Source organism: Ammospiza caudacuta, chromosome 17, assembly GCF_027887145.1.
Source record: "Ammospiza caudacuta isolate bAmmCau1 chromosome 17, bAmmCau1.pri, whole genome shotgun sequence".
Classification (NCBI taxonomy): Eukaryota; Metazoa; Chordata; class Aves; order Passeriformes; family Passerellidae; genus Ammospiza; species Ammospiza caudacuta.
The window spans coordinates 10,535,135-10,555,970 of NC_080609.1; the positions used below are offsets into that span (position 1 = coordinate 10,535,135).

General features: G+C 43.5%; 1 protein-coding gene across 1 annotated transcript; it reads right to left on the reverse strand.

The window, feature by feature from the left end:
- Positions 1–497: 497 nt before the first annotated feature.
- On the reverse strand, positions 498–14,452 carry RAC1 (Rac family small GTPase 1). The gene is made up of 6 exons (XM_058816346.1): positions 14,295–14,452; positions 8,150–8,221; positions 6,718–6,835; positions 2,955–3,017; positions 2,108–2,267; positions 498–1,961 (listed from the first exon to the last, which is right to left on the reverse strand). Exons 1-6 carry the CDS (start codon positions 14,327–14,329, stop codon positions 1,831–1,833), a joined length of 579 nt encoding a protein of 192 aa, XP_058672329.1. The 5' UTR covers positions 14,330–14,452; the 3' UTR covers positions 498–1,830.
- Positions 14,453–20,836: the final 6,384 nt, after the last annotated feature.

Consider the following 20,836-nt stretch of genomic DNA (forward strand, 5'->3'; position numbering starts at 1 on the left):
AGCCCCAGCCTTGGGTGCAGCCACTCTGGAGGAGGGGAGGCAACACAGAGCGGGGCTTTCAATGAAAGCCTGGAATCTGGGCCATTGAAGCACAAACTGTGACTGGTTCAGAGGAAAAGGATTTCTGTTTGCATAGAGGGCAGTGGAACAGACCCTGCCCCCCACTGCCAGCAGCTTTAGGGCACTGCTGGAGCAGCAGCAGGAGCTGTAACAACTGCACTGAGAGGGGCAAGGGCTCTGCAGAGCTGCTGCCAAGTGCTGGGTTCAGTTTGGGTTCCCAGGGGAGCTCTGCCAGCCTGGGCTTTGCACACTGGCCCTGAGCAGACACGTGCACACAGGGCTGCTGGCACGGAACAGGAATGTGTGCTCAGAGTGGCACAAGAATGAGACCCTGGCCCAGAAACTCAAACAGTACCACACTTATGATTCAAGGATTTATTAAGTAATACATGCAAAACATACTGCCAATTGCATTAGCAAAAGATCAATGTAAAAACTTCACAATTTTGCAACTTTTATTTTTAAATTTTGCTTTAGTGGTTGAAAGGGTGTAGGTCAACATCCTATTCCTGCCACTTTGGAAGGTACAGAACATGAGCACTAAGTACAGAACCTCACTGTTACCGTTACGCGATCGCTGCTGCACATGGAGTGACAGAAAGAACACTTGGCTGCATTAGTCATGTTACACTGGGGGGCCTTGCAAACAGTGATGGCTGAAAGGTTTGTCAGTTACAGAGGTTTCAAATATAAAAATTACTAAAATGTGTAAAGCTGCTTCACATAATTTTTACACCTAGTTAATAGACTAAAAGCTCCTCAGAAAGCATAACTTACTGGGAAATAACAGGAAAATGAGGATATGCTTGAACATTCTACTCTAAAAAAAAAAAAGAAAAAAAAGCAAACTTCTATCAGAAGGTTTTAAAATACAAGTTATATTGCTCAATAAGAAGAGATTCTACAAGAAAAGCATTTACTACATAAAAGTGGGAATGACTGATTCAGAATTGTACCTACCATGAATGCCCTACTTGAAATTCAAAGGAATTTACCCATGAACATCAACCTCTCTCCACTACTGCACCTCTGGGAAAATGGTTGCTGAGCTACTCTGGCAGTGTAGTGTAAGTCAGCTGTACAGTGTCAAAATACTGTCTGGCACTAGCTCCTGATCCAACCCAATACTCCATTCATTCATCACAATACAATGCTGTCAAAAGGACTAGATACACTTCAGTAAGAATAGTTAATTTTCCAATCACAGCAGCAAGAACTAGATTGCAACCAAGCCCTTACCAATGGTAAAGCATTTACACTGTGACTCAGGCGTGGCAGTCATTGCCAGAGATGGGTGCTGGATGCACCACAGGCAACGGCTGTGCTGGGAAAACAGTTCAGAATAAAACACATTAGAGCACAATGTTCTGCTAATTCCCCGGAACTGTTACTTACTGTGAAAAACTAGAAAGAGATTTTGCATTTCCTACCAGAAATTAGAGTCATTTTCAAGAAGAATATTTAAAAAACAGTTTAGTGCTTAGTGTTTGTAGCACAACAACGCGCCTTAGTTCAGCAGATAGTTTGGCAACATTTAATTGAGCAAGAAGAGGATTTTAAAAATAAGGCTTTACATAGGTGTATCTTTTCAAGAGTTTGCTCTTAGAAGGATGCAAGGTAAGGGTCATACTTTAAACAAACGAAACCATGAAATTGTCAATTGGTTGAAGAATTGATGGAAGAGAACTAATTTATAACAGAAAAAATTGGCATGTGAATGCTCCATTGTTCGAGCAAAGCACAGGGTCGATGGGCTGGGGGAGGGTGAGTTTACAGCAGCAGACATTTTCTCTTCCTCTTCTTTACAGGAGGGGGGCACAGCACTGCTCGGATGGCTTCATCAAACACTGTCTTGAGGCCTCGCTGCGTAAGCGCCGAGCACTCGAGATATTTCACTGCGCCTGGGGGAAGCACACGCAGTTACAGAGCAGCCCTGCACTGCTCCCAGCTGGCTGCACAACCAAAGCCAGGCATGCCATGTAACTAAGGTACAAGCTCTTCACAAACACAGCCCAGATCAGCCACCAGTCCCCCCCCGGTGCCATACCGATCTCTTTTGCCATGGCAAGGCCCTGTGGGTACGTGATGGGCGTCAGCTTCTTCTCCTTCAGCTTCTCAATGGTGTCCTTGTCATCCCGCAGGTCCAGCTTGGTGCCCACGAGGATGATGGGGGTGTTGGGACAGTGGTGCCGCACCTCAGGGTACCACTGAAAAACACAAACCAACAATGGGGTCTCGTGTGGGGGCTGAGTTCCCTGGAGGCCCTGGAACATCATGGCTGAGAGCTCCCAGGCCTTCACTGTGGGTCAGAGCAGAGGGAGCACCAGATCCCATCAGGGCAGGATCAGAAAAGGGCACAGCCCTGTTAGTGAAGCCAACAGCTATTCCCATGTACTTTAAAGTGTTGCCCATTAAGGGCTGTATTTCCCTCACACACCAGAAATGCCCTGACCTGCCCTTGCCCACGGAGACACCTCCTTGTGCAGCTGAGTTGTCTGAGGACATGGAACAGTCACAGAGCACGTGCAGAAGGATGGCTGATGCAAGGAACAAGTGCTATCAACCTAATTTTTACATACATTTGTTTTAAAACTATTTTTCTTTCAAACTGTACTAAAAGGAAAGCTCCTGTTTGTGATCTCAACACCTTGCTGGCTGAACACTTAAATTACTGTTATCAATGCATCAAGGAACAATTCGTACTGAAGTGTTCATGTGCCTGAACTTCCATGACTCACAAGTTAGACAAATGGATTTCTGCTTTTCCAAACTGCATTTCATGGGGCCTGTGGGAAAAACAATTAAAAAGAAGCACCTAATATTTTCCAAACTCTGCTGTAATGTGAACAGTATGAAGAACATTCAGAAATGGAACAGTACCAGCTCGTCCTTACCTTAGCACGGACATTTTCAAAGGAAGCTGGGCTCACGAGGGAAAAGCAGATTAAGAAGACATCCTACAAAACAAGGTGACAGAGTCAGCCCAACAGAGAAGCCACTGTAGAGTGTCATGAACAGGCCAATATCATCACTATCTCCATGATGTGCCAGCTCTACCACACTTGCAAAAGGCAAGGTCAGCAATACAGTTGCACACAATAATCAGAGGCAGCTTTCCCAGTGGGAAATCCATTCCCAGGCAGCTACAAGCAGCCAGAGAGAAAGGGGGAAAATAACAAATAGATTGCAGTCAAATTTATAATCAGCTATTGCAGTAGCCAGCAACTAGGACACTAATAATGCCTTTCTAGGGTTTTTCCCTCTAAATGTCATTTCTCCTCTATAGACCTCATCAGCATAGGATGTTGCAAATACACAACTCTAAAGCAGTCTTAAATTGCAAAGGCCAATTTCAACAGTGTGAAATTAAAAAAAAAAAATTACACAAGAATTTCCACAATTACTGCTTCCATACCCAAATCTAAAGCAACTTGTTGAACTTCTTATAGAACCTCACTCCTACTGAATGCCAGTGAAAAAAGGATTTAGAACTTTTCTATAACCAAATTAGGATTGAAAAGGGCATTAAAAATCTCAAAGTTCTTCCCTTTCTATATAATGAGAAAGCAGGAAAAAAAAGGGTATTTTTAGGGATCTTGCTTTTCAACTGAAGGCAAAAGGATTCTAAGTAAGAGCAGGTAAAACCATTTCAAAGCACGTGTTGATAGTAACCACAGGAGACAATTCAGGTTTCACAGATGACACCTTCCAGGTCTGCAGGCATTCAGAATAACCCAAATTTCCTCCATCTGTGTTGATGTAAACTTGCTGTGTGACCCAAAACTCAGCAGGTGTCTCCCAAACAAGGCCAACTCTCCCCAACCTACCTCTGCATCCGTACTTATTGCAGTACCAAACGTGCTACAGAATCAGGCAGGGCAGTGTTAGTTGATTGTGCTGCATTTCAAGGCATTTGTTAGGTCAGCAGCTGACATCTCACTGCTAAGCACTTGCAACCCAGTTGTTCATGCATCACCCCAAGTTTCCGTAGCAGCGTCCCAGAAGAAGAAAGAAACAACATCAAATCATGTGATACTATGGCCACTACTTCTGTTTTCCAATTCTGCTGGTTTGTGGGGACTCAAGGGCTGCACTTGAGGAGATTTTCTCCTCCACAAGCTCCAGAGAGCTCCAAAGAGATCTGGGGTAACCACAAGGAATTACTGGAAGATCTCAGGTGTCTTGCACACTAGTAGGAAACGCTATTTGTTTTCAAGAAAATATTTAATCTTAGCAACTCATACAAATTTGGTAACAGAGTTCTCAGATCTAGCAATTTGATAGTTCCAAGAAAGTATTTGTTCAAAAAATAGGGGCCAATTTATCACTATCATAGGCAAGACAAGATGACAGAACTTGGAACTGAAGTTTATTTAAAGTTTTACATACGGCAATAGGTTGATCTGTCAGACTGGAAGATATATTCTTACCATTGCTTCCTCCAACCTAATAACAGCAGGAGATAAAGTTACTCCTCAAATGGACTTAAGGGAAAATGTTTTCAGTCAGCAATTTCTGCTCACAGATATTCTCAAGGAGGATTTTCTTCTTAAGAGAGACGCTGCCCTGTAATTCAGCACAACCAGCTGCACCCAGAGCAGACACCAGCCTTCCCCAGAAACCAGTTCTGCACTGTCAGGGGAAACCTGCAAGATCAAACCTCTCCCAAAAAGCACCCAACTAACAATTTCTCTTTGCTTTGGTTTCCTGAGGAAACAGACGTGACCACATTTTCTGTCCCAACTTTTTCTTTCCCCAAATATTTGGAAATAGTAGTAGATTTCACATGCATTAAGGAGAAGATATTAAATTCCTGTATATTTTAATGAATAAAATAAAAATATTAATAAGGAGAAAAAGATAAAATTAATGCCTCACTGTGAAGTTACCAGCTGTTAACTGCTGGGTCACTGATCTCAGCACACACTGCCCAAGGAACCAACACCTGCTGCTCTCACCTCGCCCAAAACGTCCTTCAGGGGCACAAATAGGGAAAGGAGGGCCATGAGAACATGCAAGGCCTGAGTTTTAAATAGCACACTGAAGGAAAAGAGAGGCTGAACACAGATCCTAAAAAAAGCCAGGTTTCGTCAGCACCACTGTTCTCTTCCTCTGTGCTTTTTCTTAGTTGTGTGGGGGTGATGAATCTTTGATACTGCACAAGTCTGAAATCTGAATCTTCACAAGAACTTGAAGACTTACAGCCTCATTTCATTTTCTGCTGCAAAAAACCCATCCAAATAACTGAAAGTACTCCAAATATAACTGTACTGAGCAGTTATACATCCTTGCCCAGACAACACCTTTTCCCTAGGATGCTTAGACAAGGAATTATTTTGCAGTGTACCAGAAAGCCACAGTTACCTTGGCAGGCTGAAGACATTTATGTGCATTCTGTCCCTTTGTCACAGACATTCTGTTCCTACTAAAGATCTTTCAATATACCTTCTTCTAATTTTTAGAAAATATTTTTATGATGTTAAGCAAAACTGAAGTTTTAAGTGTCCTATAAATATCTAAGTATTAGAGAAAACCAGTTTTCCATTGTCTCTCCTAAAACAGACAGGTATTTCTGACATTTCTATTATAGTTGCCCACAACTGGCAAATTCATATCAATTTTGTGTATCATAACTGATGGGGAAGCCTAATGACTGTAAGTTAGTGAGCAGTGAATTAAGGAAAGATTACTGAAAATTGCACCAGAGTTCCTTAAATAAGATTCACATTATTCAAGAGCAGTTATGCTGTGGAGTGAAACAATTTTGCATTTTACATTACTAGCATTTCACATATATTTGACAGTCAACATCAAGAGTAATCAGTGCCCAAAAAACCCCGCAAATTACCCTTTCTTTAGTTCTAGCACAGCTCCACCAGGTAAAAGGCACTGCTGTAAAGACATTACAAACCACCTTTACAAAGATTAGCTGTAGCTGAAGTCACACTGGAAAGAGAAAGCAGATCACTTCAGTGTTTTCCTTGACCATGGAGAGATGCAGGATGCAGGCAGGACTTTCCCAGTTTGACACGGGGAGGACAGAGGCACATTTGTATCGATGTCACAGCACAGCTACAGCGAGCAGTGAAACAACCACGGGCTCGAGTACACTGGAAAGCTGGGACACCACAGCCTCTGTCAATAGCAATAATCTCTTCATTCAGTGCTGCCTCTTTCACATGTAGAACATCTTCACACAGACTAAACAATATCAAGTGCTTAGCAGTGACAGTGTCAGGTTGCAGCCAAACATGGCCTAAAACCAAAAACAAACCCTGCCTCTGGCAGGCATGCTAACCTGAAAATCAACGGACTAGCTGAGGGGACTATACACCGAGGTTTTTGAGCTGGTTTCATTGTGGTTTTTTTTTTTTTTTTTTTTTAAATCAAGCCTTCTAGACAATTCTGTGGCTGCAACTACACGAAACCCAGCAAGTACCAGTGCACACAAATACACAGGGCATGCAAATTTTAACGTTTTTTACAACTGCACACACCCCAGAGATTATAAATGACACCTTCAGCACAAGAAATGAAAAAGGGTCAACCTTACTAATAAATACAACTCCAGGTGTGACAATGTTGGCCTTGTTCAAAAAGAAAAATGCTTTTATGTTAGACCAGGCTGAGTGCTCTGGTGTCACCCTGAGCTCTTACTGTTTGCGGGTAGGAGAGTGGACGTAGTCTGTCATAGTCCTCCTGTCCAGCTGTGTCCCACAAACCCAGGTTGACTGGTTTTCCATCAACCATTACATTGGCAGAGTAGTTGTCAAAACTAAAAATAAAAACAAAGAGAGAGTTAGCTGCGTTAGCTTGCAGGAAAATAAGGCACCCAAGGATTTTTCCCTCACAGAGGGAAAACTGGGGAACATTTTCATTGCATCCATCAGCTCCCCAGAGACTGTAAAGTTGTTCTTTAAATAACAAGCGTGACATTGAGTAATGGAATAAAAAGTTACACGCAACAGACTTGGTCCAGTCTGAGCAGAAGTGATCTGTCATGGCTCTTCCAAAGGAGTGTTAATCCCAGTGAGTACAGAAAGCAGGTGATGTACTTAGCAAGCACTTTCCAGTCTTAGTGGGACATTCAGCAAGTTAATCTGTCTCATGGTGGGAGATTTAGAACAGAAGCTACAGGAGCAACAACCAAGAAATCCTTCATGACAACAGTAGGTAAGAAAAAAGCTAATTAATCCTGCTAATCAAAACCCCCTCTAGTGAAATATCAAAGCTCATAACCAGGGGCCAGTGGAGGCATCGTTTTTATCTCATCACTGCTGTGGGTACAAAGGTTTTAAATTCACTGGGAACACAAGACACTGTAATGCAAAAACTCGAATTTAAGACCAAAAAAGAGGAAACAGCAGTAACTAAGGCAACAAGGCCTTGGACAGGTAACAAAATTAATTTATAAACCTCATTAGAATGTATTGTGTTGTCTGCAAAAACTCATCAATACTTCAGAGAGCAGCACAGCCAGATGAAAACACAGAGACATCTGAAAAGGGCAAAGAAGCTGTACATGTATAAAGCACACCCAACAGGCCCTGGAAAAGAGAACTGCACTAATACTGATACTGACAAATCCTTATGTAAATGAAAAAGGGAAGCACCAGAATAAATGAGTCTCCACAGTCTGGCCTGAGGAGCCAAAAAGCCGTGGCTGCCTTGGCACAGGATTGGCTGCAGCACAAAAAGTGGAAGGAACAAATAAACAAAAAATCACCAGCCATGTAAGACAACTATTTCTGACTATGACAGAATGTTTTACAAGCTGTTCAGCCTTGGGACTGCTTATTATGAATGACATTAGAGACAGAAACACATTATTTTGGAAGAGAACAACCTCTGGTAAAATGTTAGCAAATGTTATTCCCGAATCAGCCAGGCCCAGAGGGCACAGAGAGCCAAAGCTGAGGGACCATCAGCAGGCACTGGTGTGACTGTGCCACAGTAACAGCTCAGAGTGCTCCTCACACACCTGAGGGGTGCTGGCAGCCAAATCAAACAATTCAGTTAAGGAATCTGGAATGGCAGCAGGCATGAGAAGCTGACAGGAATGAGTTCTTTGGATTTCACAAGTACTTACACCGTGGGTATGTACTCTCCAGGAAATGCATTGGTTGTGTAACTGATGAGTAGGCATGTTTTACCTACAGCACTGCAAAGAAAGAAAGTTCACATGTAAAACACATTCATCTTGAATAACAAGAAATAATATTCCTGTAGGGGGAAGAAGACTAATTACATCCAGACACCCAAGGACAACTGAACATCTCCAGTCACTACTGTGCAGGAAAACAGCTGACAGACCGCAGCTTTAAAATTACTGGCAATGAAAACACACCTAGTATAAACATCCATTTTGTGAAGTGATAAATTATCAGATTTTGTTTATTTTTAATCACAAAACCCCCCCAAAAACCCACATGAATTAATTAGACCACTAATATCTCCTAGTCATCTGACTGAATACTCAGAAAAATGGCCTTCTTCCAACCCTCTGAAATTATAAAGAAACTGAGAAGTACTTCCAGATACTCTTATACAATTCCAAAACTCTTATCTTTTCCAGAAAATTGTATACTTGCATAAGTGAAGTTAAAGAAAGCTTGAAAAGTATTATTTCTCAACACATCATTACTTTGGAATATTTAAGGAATGAATACAAATGATAACTCTCATATTATTTACTGCTATTACAAAGTGACTCCCCACATGTTTTCACCCACTACTCAAACATTTCATAAACCGATTTATAGATAAATTACATTCCAGGATTGGAAAACTTGGAACAGCAAACCTCTTCCTACTGATCTAATTCACCAGAGCCTCAAATGGGGGCAGGACAAGGCTCTGTTCCAGGATTCCTTCAAAACTCTGGCAGCCAGCTCCTGCCCTCTCTACCCTGCCCCCACATCTTATCTGGAGTCAAACATTTGATTAATGACAGCATTCAATTTTTGTTACAGTTTCAATTATTGTTGGAAAACTTCAAACTGGGCCTTATTTCTCTTTTGAAAATAGTATCTGCAAAGAGTGTGACACTGCAGACTGGTTCCCTTGCAGTGCACAATCCTTTGACCCTGTGAGGGATTCCAGGGATGCTGCCAGACATCCCGATCCCCCTTCCTGCTCTGGCCAGGGAAAACTGCATTGTCTTGCAGATGTTTTATCACCACAGCGATCTGCTCAAAGCCACTCAGCAGTAACTCTGAAACCTTGCTGCACCTACACGTAATGGTGTCATTAGGATGAGGTTTGACTCATGAGCCTCCTGAACTAAATCCTTCACCAGTCGATTTGAGTTTGTCATATCCATAAGTCACGGCTCAACCTCTAACTAAAGTCTCTCCATTCAGCTTGAAGCAGCTCCTCACAGCACTAGCCTAAGAAGGTATTTGACAGCAGCCTCTGACATCACCTGAAATGCCTGAGCTACTGAAGAGACTTCAGCATGCAAAATTATTTGGGATTTTGTTCCACACACTCATTTTTAATTGGAATTTGCCTTTTGTTTCTTAGTTAATACCTGCCCTAACACCCCATCTGCTGCAACTCTGATCATTCCAGGCAGTTTTCCACCTTGGTTTTCTCATCTGCTTCTAAGACACCAGCTCCCACAGTCTGAGGGTTTTTTCCTTTCAACACACACTCTCTTTACCAAGCTATAATGGCATCATGAAGGGAGGCATTTAATTCTGCTCTCATTAAGTACACTCTCTGAACATTCCCTCGTTGTAAAAGGCCTGAGATATACTTGTGCTCAAAAGTAGATGGATTTGCCATTAAAAAAAAGTTGTGTGGGAAACCATGAAGGAGAGTTCACCACACAGATACCTGTTTAACAGCTGTCAGAGAGGAGATCCCATCTTAGCTCCTGAACCAACTCTAACAAGCCAGAACAGGGAGTTAAGCAAAGTTATTCCTCCCCCATAAGGACAACTTGCTATTTTAGCTGCCTGCTGATGAGCTGATCAGTTGGGATGTGCTGCTGAGCTGCTCTCACACCACAGCCGGCTGTGCTGGGCCAGCTCACAAGGACAGGTGGGAAAAGCCTCAGGATCCCGAGCTGAGAGCAGCCAAATGCTCTGGGAAACCTCTCAGGGCACAGAGACACCTTCTCACGCCTCTGGAACCTGTCTGGGCTGACACTGCAGCTCCCAGTAAGGTCATTACAGGTAATTTGAGCTTCCAACAAATTAATGTTGAACTCAACGTGTTCAGCAGCAGACCAAGAACTATTCTGTGCATCCAGGCTCCTGTGCCTGCCTTGCACTGGAACTCCCCAGTCTGCCCTGGCTAATCAGAACAGCACAGGAGGGTGGTGAGAGATTTCATTCCAAGTTCAGAAGTGCCTGTAGTGTGTTTCTGCAGCACCAATCAGCCAGAGCCATTGAAACAAGAAAAAACACGTTCAACAGCCCCATTTCAGATGTACTCCAAGCAGGTTTCCTGCCTTCCTTGCCTTCTGGCTCACTGCCACACGAATCAGATCATTATGGTCACCAGTCTTAAAAATAAACACTAATGCCTACCTTTATAAAGTACATCCTCTAAGTGCTTTATCAACTTTTTTAGACTACTAATTTCTGTAATAAAGCACTCCCCTAAAGAGAATTCCAACTGTTTGGCAAAGTTTAAATCCTTACACATAAAGGCTGAGACTAAGAATCTAAAATAACACCAAGATTAGTCATAAGATTTCTAGCAACTACTTAATCACAGCTCTGTCCACCCACTATTACATAAATGAAACTAGCAACACTTGACTGTCATTAAAAACATGGCCTGCAGAAATCCAGCTTTAAATGCTTAACAAAACTATCTTAACAAAAGACAGCACTGAGTCCCTTTCTGATTCTGAGTAGCACCCAGGAATCAATGCATTAGCACATACGTTTAACCCCATATAACCACATATGTTTTGTTCTTGGGAATTAATACATATCTTCTCTTTATTTAAGCTAACAAGTTTTACGAAATTCCCCCACTGCAGCAGAGCTCCCTGGAGCCATGTTTTACCTGCACACAGGGGGTAAACCTTCACAAGAGGCTTTGCTTGTGCCATTTCTTTCTGTCTCTGAAGACATGACGTGCCCCTGCGGCAGACAGGATGCCCGGTCTGTGCTCAGACGCTGAGGAGCAGCTGAGATTTCCCGAGTACCACCCTGGGATCAAGAGTTCAGCGCTCTGCTGTCGGAGGTTTAGCTCCACACGGCTCCCAGATAAGCTCCATTACTCAATGTGCCACACCCTCTCCCAAATACGCTCTTCAGTACTTAGAAAACTGCTTTTGAAAGAACTTTTTCAGTAACACAAGTTACCAAATTTCAAGTCACTGCACTTTCTCCAGATGGCACGGGAGGGATCTGAGGTGCTCAGTGTCTCACACAAACACTGCACTGAACTCAGTGAGAAGCCAATTACTGTACACGTCCCTCCCCTTCTCTCCAGCCATCAAAGCAAATACACACCAAAAAAGCACAGCTTTAGCAGACAAAGGCCTCAGATCAAGCAGAACTCCAAACAAGAACTCCTAAATTACTGCTCTTACAGCATTTCCACAATTAAAAAATGCCTGCAACAAAAGAGCACGAAGTGTGACAACTTCTGCGGCACCGAGCAATTGGTAATTTCTCCAAACACAGAACTTCTCCCAACGTTACACAACATCACTGGAGGTTTTGTACCACTGAACAGCTGCCTTTCTGGAGTGAAAACAAAAGCTGCTAAAAATAACTTCCACCAATGCTTTTTCTCCAGTGTCAATCAACAGCAACTCCTGCAGTTCCTCCAGGGGCTGCTCCTCATCTGTCCTGCACATTCCTCCTGCCCTCCACACGACAGCTCAAAGCAACAGTTGGCATTGATTTCCCCCAAACAATCCCCACAGCAAAATAAAAAGAAACAGGGGGAAATGTGATAGCCCAAACTAGCACACATGCCACACTTTCCTAGCCAAGTTAGTTGTCCAAACATGCACTAGTCAAAACTCTAAGAACAAAAAGCGACTTACATATGAGAAACAGCCTACCCATTGACAAATTAGAAAAATAACCACAGGTACTTCTAAAGCTTTGTTTATTTTTGTTCCTAGCAGATCTTTGTGGAGGGTAGGTAAAACAATACCCAAGTTTTATATTACATAAGCAAATCTTTAACCTGCATTGTTTTACAGGAACACTAAAACTTTGGCCTTATCTAAGCCAAACAAGACGTTTCCTAGAATACCTGCAATGGAGCTCTTAAGCAGCAACAGCACAGAAAGACAAATAGTTAAATGTCTTTTAAAAACAGTGAACAGGGAATGACCAAAAATGAGCTACAGTACCTGAAAAGAACCTTAAGAAAGATTTGTTTCTAACTAAAGAGGAAGGACAATAAATTAAACTACTGTATTTTGTTCACACATAAGTACAAAAGTCAGGTAGAACTACACCACCCACATTTCCAAGACAGAGAAAACAGAAGTGCTGGGAAGAAGGATGGTTTATAAAGGAAATGACCCAAAGAACTGTTCTGTTGAATGAATTACTGAACATTTTACAGCTGGTTTGTGCTGAGTTCTCACTTCTAGAGGAGGAAGTAGACTGAACCTTATCCCCACCCAAACATGATGCATCACATTTATTTATTTATTTACAGCATTGTGAATACAGAGTTCAGATGAATTTTTAAAAAACCAAACACATATATGTATATGTATATATATATATGTATATTAGAAAAGCAATTTTGTTGGGTTTAAATTCAATATCAGCAAAAGAGCAGTCCACAGTTATCCTACCTGGCATCAAAGAATTACACTACTATGACAATGATTTATTGAGATGCCACTCATCTCATTTCATGTTCATATAGCTCCAAATCATACAGAGTGACACAGAACAAATTGGGCACACTGTAAGGTTTATCTTTCAGCCATACTCTGCTGCCTTTTTAGGGATTCTACATCCTTAAAAACAAATCAACAACCCCCCAAAACACAGACAACTTCAAAAATAAGGCACCACCTGAAATTACAGACCACTGTACTGAGTCCATTTAGCTACACTTCACTCCTCTAATCTACAGAAGTTTGCTGTGATACCAATTATGCTCAGTCTACACTAGGATTTTTGTTTCTCCTAAAAGAAAAAAAAAACCAACTCAAACTGCATAAGACAAGTCTTGTTTTCCAGCTGGACTGGGATGTTCTCCTGAGCTCTGACATGCAGGAAGAGAGAGAATCCCTCTGAGCTGAGCAGAACAGAATTGTGGAGAATATTCAAAAATACCAAATACAAACTCTTTTCTCAATTCCAGCACTCCTCACAGTGAAATCCAATTGCTAAACTAATGAGTTAATTCTAAAAAGCATCCCCAACTTGTTTCACATATAAGTAACACCATATTAAGATACTGAAGGTGTAACCACTCTTTACAGACAAGTATATCATTAACTATTTGTATTTCAAGGGCCTATCATTCTCCTTTAGACAGGAGCCTTACAAGACCAGATGTCTGCAGGCAAAAAATCAGTGTCTGCCCAAAAGCATTTATGATCTGCACAGAGTTGAGCCCATTTCACTCAGTTTTACTGCAAAAGTCAGACGTCAAAAATCAAGATCTTAGAAGGCAGAAAGTTTGTTACTTTCACAAAAAAGCATTTCAAATCAATATTCATTTTCGCATATAATTAAAACCACAGTAATTATTTTAATACACTTGGACTACTTCGGTGATGAAAGAAGCCCAGCAAGCAGTGGCAGTGCAGGGACGCGGCCCGGCCTGCCCAGCACACCCTGTTCATTCACGGCGGCCGCTCCTGCCCGCACCAAGGCGAAACCCTCGGCCACAAGCACGGCCCGGCCCGGAGCAGCGGCCCCAGGGCGATGCGGGGCTCGGCCCGGAGACGCGCCCGGCCCGCGGACCCCGCACACCCCGGCCCCGCCGTGCCGCGCTCCCCTCCCCGCCCGGCAGCAGCAGCGGCAGGAAGCCGCGGCCGCCACCCACCCGCCCCCGGCCGCCCGCCCGCCCGCCCGCCACGGCCCCGGCCCCGGCCCCGGCTCGGCTCCGGCCCCAGCCAGCCCCGCTCCCTCAGAACAGCCGGGCCGGGCCGCGCCCGCGCCCCGCGCCGGGATCGCCCACACCCCGCGGCGGGGCCCGGGCGTGGGGCCCCGCGGCCCGACACCCCCAGGGCCGGCGGAACGGCTGAGGGCCGGGCCCGGCTGAGGGCCCCTCGGACTTACCCGTCGCCCACCACCACACACTTGATGGCCTGCATCGGGGCTGCTGCTGAGCGGAGCAGGGAGCGGCGGCCGCCTCCGCCCTGAGCCTGGAGCAGGGACGAGGCAGCGGCACCACCCAAGGCGGGGAGGGAGAGGGCGGACTGCGGGCGCAGGAAGCGGCGCCGCGCTCACATCCGGCCGGGCCGCGCCGGGGCCGCCTCACGGGCGGTGCCTGGGCTGGGGCGGGAGCGGCCGGAGGGCCGGAGCCCCGCTCCTGGACTGGGTCAGTAGCACAGCCCGGCCCTTGATCCGTGCGTGGTGCGTTCAGGCGGAGCCGTTCTGAGCGGGAATGTCAGCGCTGGCACTGGTGGCACAAGCCCGCAACCCGGTCAGGGACAGCGGGCTGGGCATCGTCCCACAGCAGCCCCGTGGCGTGTAACAAGTCGCTCTCGAACACAGAGCTGCCTTTCACACCGCCAGACGCCTTTCCCGTCTGTCCCGCCTGGCACCCATCATGCAGCACCCTAATTCTCGGCATCTCTTGAAGCACGTTAATGTGTTTACAGACGTACTGAGCACGTGTAGCTCAGCTCACCCCAACGTTCCCCCTCTGCTCCTGTGGCAGGTGCCCACTTTCCCCAGCCAGGCACCTGCCATGGCACCATCTCTCACTGTGCCACCACTGCAGAGCCAGATTGTTTTCCTTCATCCTTGGATCTTCGCGCCATCCTTCCTCCTCTCGTTATCCTGTGTGTGACGTTAATTGTGCTGGCAAGTTTTGGATCAGCCTTCTCAAGATGGGAGAACTCAGGGACTACCAGGTCTTACAGAGCTTTGGGTTTCCTTTTTCACTCAAGCAAACCAGTTATTTCCACGAAATAGTGAAGCAGAAGTCAAGCAGAGCAGGTCTGATGATCCCAAGAGTCTTAATTTCTACACTTAGTTCTTGCCACAACTCCACTTGCCAGAGCATGTCCTGGTTGGGCTGATGCACAGGAGCACTGTTCCCTCTGTTTGCGTTGCCATCTGTTCCTGGTAGGAAGTGTAGGGAGAGGACCCATGCACACACTGCTCCTGCAACGTGAGGAGGAATGAAACCACCAGCAGGGGTGGTTTTCCAGTGATTTGATCACCTCTTAATTTCAGAACATTTCTAAGTTATTTTGATACCACACAATGCAACTTCATCAGTGGACAGAGCATTCCAAGACCGTTACTCCCTTTCATTTTTCTTTCATTGAGCAGAAATAATTCTCAGATATTTCCCATTAGAGAGGAAATCCTAACTACCACTATGAACCTAAAGGCTATTTTTGCAACACTTGTATGTGTGTGTTCCCTCACACAGACGGAACCTGAAATGAGTTGTCGCGTAAGTTCAGTATCGTTAAAGCCAAGGTTGTGCCGCTGCCAATGGCACCGCTGTGTGCCCGCAGGAGGGAGCTGCGAGGGGAGGTGCGGGCAGCAGCAGGATTGCGGAGGTGCGGGCAGGATTGCGGAGGTGCGGGCAGCAGCAGGATTGCGGAGGTGCGGGCAGGACCGCGGGAGGTGCGGGCAGGAGCAGGATCAGCCCCGGAGGTGCGGGCAGGGTCACCACGGAAGGTGCGGGCAGGGTCACGGCGCTCCCGCTGCTCCCGGCTGCTGCTGCAGCCTCCGGGACCTCAGAGATCCCGCACAGGAACAGGGCAGCACCACCAGTGTCTGACTGATGTCACACCCAGGACATGGCAAGATTCCAGGGATACATGAAACTGCTTCTGATTTTCCACCATCTATCTCTTCCTTCACCGGTTCTTTTTTTATCCAGTGTATAACACAGGGACGATTAGAGCTTTTTTTATGAAAAAGAGGCACAGCAGCATTTACAATATAATTACAAAATAGCAACAAAGACAAGGATGAAGGCTGTAGCAGACAAAACACTTCAGCACTAATTGTTTTATGATCCTGACATGAGACAAGACTTATCTTTTTACATATGTTCTTCTCAGTGCTCATCCACCCTATTGTTTTGGGATCAATTGTTTTGCACTGTCAAAAATTACTTAAATTAAAACACAGGGCATGGTTTAAATAGGTTTTAAATTGAGAATTTTATACTGAATTTGGTGCATAATTGACAACATTAGAAAATACGAACAGAAATACTCTTAGTCATTAAAAATAATATTACGGTTTGAGTAGATGATGATAATGGCAACATATTTAGACAATTTTCCTCCACACATTTGTAAATATTTATTCCCTCGAATGTTATTTAAAAAGCCTTTGGAATTTTTGAAAATTTTGCATTTGAAATCGTAGCTGATATCTCTCTTACAGTAGCTTTATTTGTCCTGGCAGACAATTGTGTATATGCTCCTTAAAATACATGAATATTATTCTATTGTGAAACATTACTATATTCCAGCTACATTTTATTTCATTCTTGCATCTTTTTTGGTTTACCTAGTATGCAGTGTGTTTGTTTTTAAAGAGAAAAAGATAACTTACATCATGCTACAAATACCCAACACTTTGCAGGTATGGATTCTCCCCTGAGAGTGGGAAGAGAGCAACATGGAATATTCTGAAACATTAGTTCAACAAAAGAAACTTATGATGAAACATAGGGCAAAGGAATGAAGTTAATAACAGACAACTTATTAGAAGAATTCTCAGTTTGATACATAGTACTGCAGTGCTGAGTTGTATACAGAATAGTTACAAATGCACCTCACAGAGCAGGATGGAAGAAAATAATAAATGGCAGTGAAAATAACCCATTATAAATCTTTCCATACCTCTGATAAAATAATGAATCATACAGCTGAGGCTTAGATCAGTCTTAATATTACTCCATGCTCTATCACCTTGTCTTCTCTCACCATTACAATTGCTGTTGAAAGCCTTTTTCTTAGACAACAAGAAGAAATCATTATTTAAGATTGTTTGGGAAACTGCCTGAATGTGTGTATTGTGTGTGTGCTGCACTGAGGGAGGATTATTCTCCTTTGTGGATGGGGAGTGGCAGGGTAATCACGCTGATGCAATACCAGAAAGTTCTACTCACCATGACACAGACTATCAACATTACAGAGACAATAATTATTGCCCCCTTTGTAGGATCTTTCATCCCCAATTATTACTGTGCTCTGCAACTGACAGCTCATGAATGAAGCCACAGAGAAGCAGAGAAGAGCCAGTGTACACTCTGTACAGGGAAACAAGCAGAACACCTGGCAGTGATTCATAGGTGTGCTCCCTTACTCACACATGACACCTCCAGCTGACAGGGGTTCTGTTCAGCTGCCTGCAGGACACAGCATGTACAATTCTGAGGGCAAAAGTAACCCTCTGTTCTTAACAATAATGGAAAAACTGGTTCAGGGTGAAAAGCTGTAACTGGAATTCACAGTCACTGGAAAACCAGGGGTTGGACTAAAGTGCAAAAGCCAATTTTATGTGAAGCAAAGGTGTGAAGGGTCAGAGGGAGGAATAAAGTTTTCAGCATATTGCACTCTTCTTTCTTTCGATAATTTCTACTAAAACCAGAAGCAAACCCCCCCAAACCTCACACAAAACAGAGAAAACTTACTGGAGAAAATGGGGTTTCCAGATGCTTTTACATCTTAAAATAGCTGACATAATTGTCTGTAAGAATTGTAATTAAGGCTTGACCCTAATTTGAGTTGGTGGCAAAAGTCAGGTATTTAATGATGTGGTATTAGGTACAGAGTAATTGGCAGAAAGAAGTCAATGTTAGACAGCAGTGAGCATCCAAAATTCCTTTCTGGACTCAAGTTCCACCTGTGGTGTTATTCACCTTTCTGGCCTGTCACTCTCTGAGCCCCTCTGCCCTCCTGTTTTTAAATCCAGACAGTGGATTTTATTCCAGCTGTTTGGACAGTAGCTATCACTTCTCACCTAACAGTTGCCTGAGATTCCAAGTTTTTTGCTTAATGATCTTTGAATTCTTTAGTTGACATCTCTTTGCAAGGTAATGGACCACATATTTTTAATTGGGGAAAGTGACACTATTGCTGTAGAAGAAATTCAGAGATCTTCACTGAACTTGGGGAAGTACCATGACAGAAAATGAATGTTAGAAAATATTCTAATCCACAAGTAATGGATAGATATTCCAAGCAAACAGTTCTGGCATTATTAACTTCCTGAGTGTTGAAAAAATCCTGTACTTGCATGTGATATGTACACTGTTCAAATATAGCAGTCAGTCTGCTCTAGAGGAACCAAAGCCAGCAATAAAAAAGGAACCACAGCTTTTAAATGTCAGCATTTGCTGCATCAGAGAGAACAGATTGAAGGAGCATAAAAATCAAAAGTTAGTATGTAAATCTTTACATTATTAATAAAGCATTGTAAAAGAAATGCATCCCATTCATGTGATTCTAGCATAGATGATTTCTCTGGTACATGAATAAAACAGAAACAAGTCCTGTATTTTCTTTAGGTAGTTCTGATCAATCTCTCTTCTGTCAAGAATTTCAGTTACAAAAACCAAATCAGGCTCTGCATTCAGTGATGTCTGCCCTCAGGTTCAGCAAGCAGTAACAGACAGTGCTTCCACTGTTGTGGAAGGCCATGGGACTACACACAGTGATCCCTGTATGTGCCTGGGAGCGTTTGGAATAGAAGCATCATTATATATTTATAAACAAGGACCTGAGACCTCTCTCTGTGTTTTTCTCTTCAGTTTTTTATCCCCTTTAACTCCCTCAGCAGAAATATGGGAATAAGCCTTTTATAGGCATCACATAGTGCCCTGAGGTGAGGCATTGCTGAAACACACAGACATGGAAGCTGCAAGTGCCCCTCACCTTCCAGCTTGACATCAAGCATTTCACAGGAAGGAGCCTTAAAATAGCAAGAAAAAGGCTATAAAGGTTTAACCATGACACAAGCCCATTTGGTATTACTAGTTTTGCTGCCTTCCATTGTCCAGTCATTTTTCACACGAATAAAACCCAAAGCTACAATCTGTGATGTGGCCCCTGATTTCCTTAGAAAGATTTAATGTTTGTTTTGCTCCAGACTTGCAGACAAGCTTATGGACTTCAGCAGAGCTGGGACCTAAAAAAGGACCAAAGCTTGTGTGGTTGGTTTGTCTGAGAACAGATGGAATGGGAAGAAGCCCACTTCCTCCTGTCACAGCTGTGACTCACATCCCAGCTGAACAGCTTCTCTGGCTGTGGAGAGCAAGACAAAAACCAGACAAATAGCACATGAGATCAAAGCCAGAAATTAAAATCAGGGGTTCATCACATAGCATGATCAACACTTGAAACAGAAATGCACATTTATTACAGAAATAAGACAATTATTAAAAAGTGATTATATATTCTAGTCTATTACTCACTGGCACCATTTGTGGAAATCCTGAAGAACTTTTAAGAGTGATAGATATAATAAATAAATACAAAATAGCTTATTTTGGCATAAATAGAATATACAAATTGTATGAAAACCTACAGTGTTTTTCCCCCAGTGATTTGATACTGATAAGCTGCAAAGTTACAATTTTGGTGAAGAGGAAAACTTCTCAAAATAAGGTATTTGATTTACTCTCCACTTCCTAAATATAAAAATTACAAAATTGTTCTGTTTGTAAAACACTCTAGGCTAACAGTGACATACATCAACCACCTTCTGTTTTACCCAGAGATCCAGCTGGGTATTTTGGGGTATTTCTGGATATTTCTGCTTACTGCTGGCACTTGGGTATTTTGAATTATTGTGAGACCCTGTAATAAGCTGATTAAAAATACCTGTCCCTGTGTTTCTGTGTGTAACACTGCCATAACCCAGCAGCTGGTGTGGGAGCTGTCCCTGCTGTCAGTGCCCTGTCCTGTGTGTCACTGTCACTTGCACATGTCCTGTTGTGCCAGCCCAGTGGGTTGTGGCATTTTCTGAGAGGTTTTGGAGAGGGAGGGCTCTCAAATGGCATCACAAACTCCGTGCTTTTGTCACCAGGGACAATAAATCTCTGAGGGTGCCTGGGAGTGTCCTGGCAGGTCACTGCTGGGAAGGAAGGCAGGGTGGCAGCAGACAGGACACCACACTGACGACAAATTTCCTTTCCTGAAATCCCCACTCACAAGAAGGGGTTTGTTGCAATTCTCTGGTGATTTTTTTTTTTTTTTAACTGAACTTTCATTCTATTCAATCTAAAATATTTGTCTTTTCCCCTCTTCCAAGTGCCTGTTTGAACTCAGGCTTTTGCAATCAGTTAATGCAATTTTTGCTTTGGATATAAAAGGCACCAGAAAGAAAGAACTGTAAGCATGAATAACCCTAAACTCTGTCTCATTTGCACACTCACTGCTCACAGTTTATCTGTGTCATTTTTAGTTCTTGGAGACCTGACCTCAAGGACAAGGATTGTTCTGTGTCATGCTGCAGGGCCAAAAAAAGGAATTTTTTCATAAACCTAAACCACTAAATATTATGGATATACACTGAGAAAGCTTAAGGGGATGATTTGAAAAATGTAACAACTCAGTAATGTTGAGTCACAACATTTTTTCCTTGAATAGAGGAATATCTGAATACCTGAGAAAAAA

Bases quoted from the DNA above. Each gene is read 5' to 3' on its own strand.
- RAC1 (XM_058816346.1), bottom strand. From the start codon at position 14,329: ATGCAGGCCATCAAGTGTGTGGTGGTGGGCGACGG. The intron at 3,018-6,717 runs GTAAGAGCTCAG...CTTGTTTTGTAG, and splicing joins CACTCTCCTACCCGCAAACA to GATGTCTTCTTAATCTGCTT. The intron at 2,268-2,954 runs GTAAGGACGAGC...TGTGTTTTTCAG, and splicing joins TTGAAAATGTCCGTGCTAAG to TGGTACCCTGAGGTGCGGCA.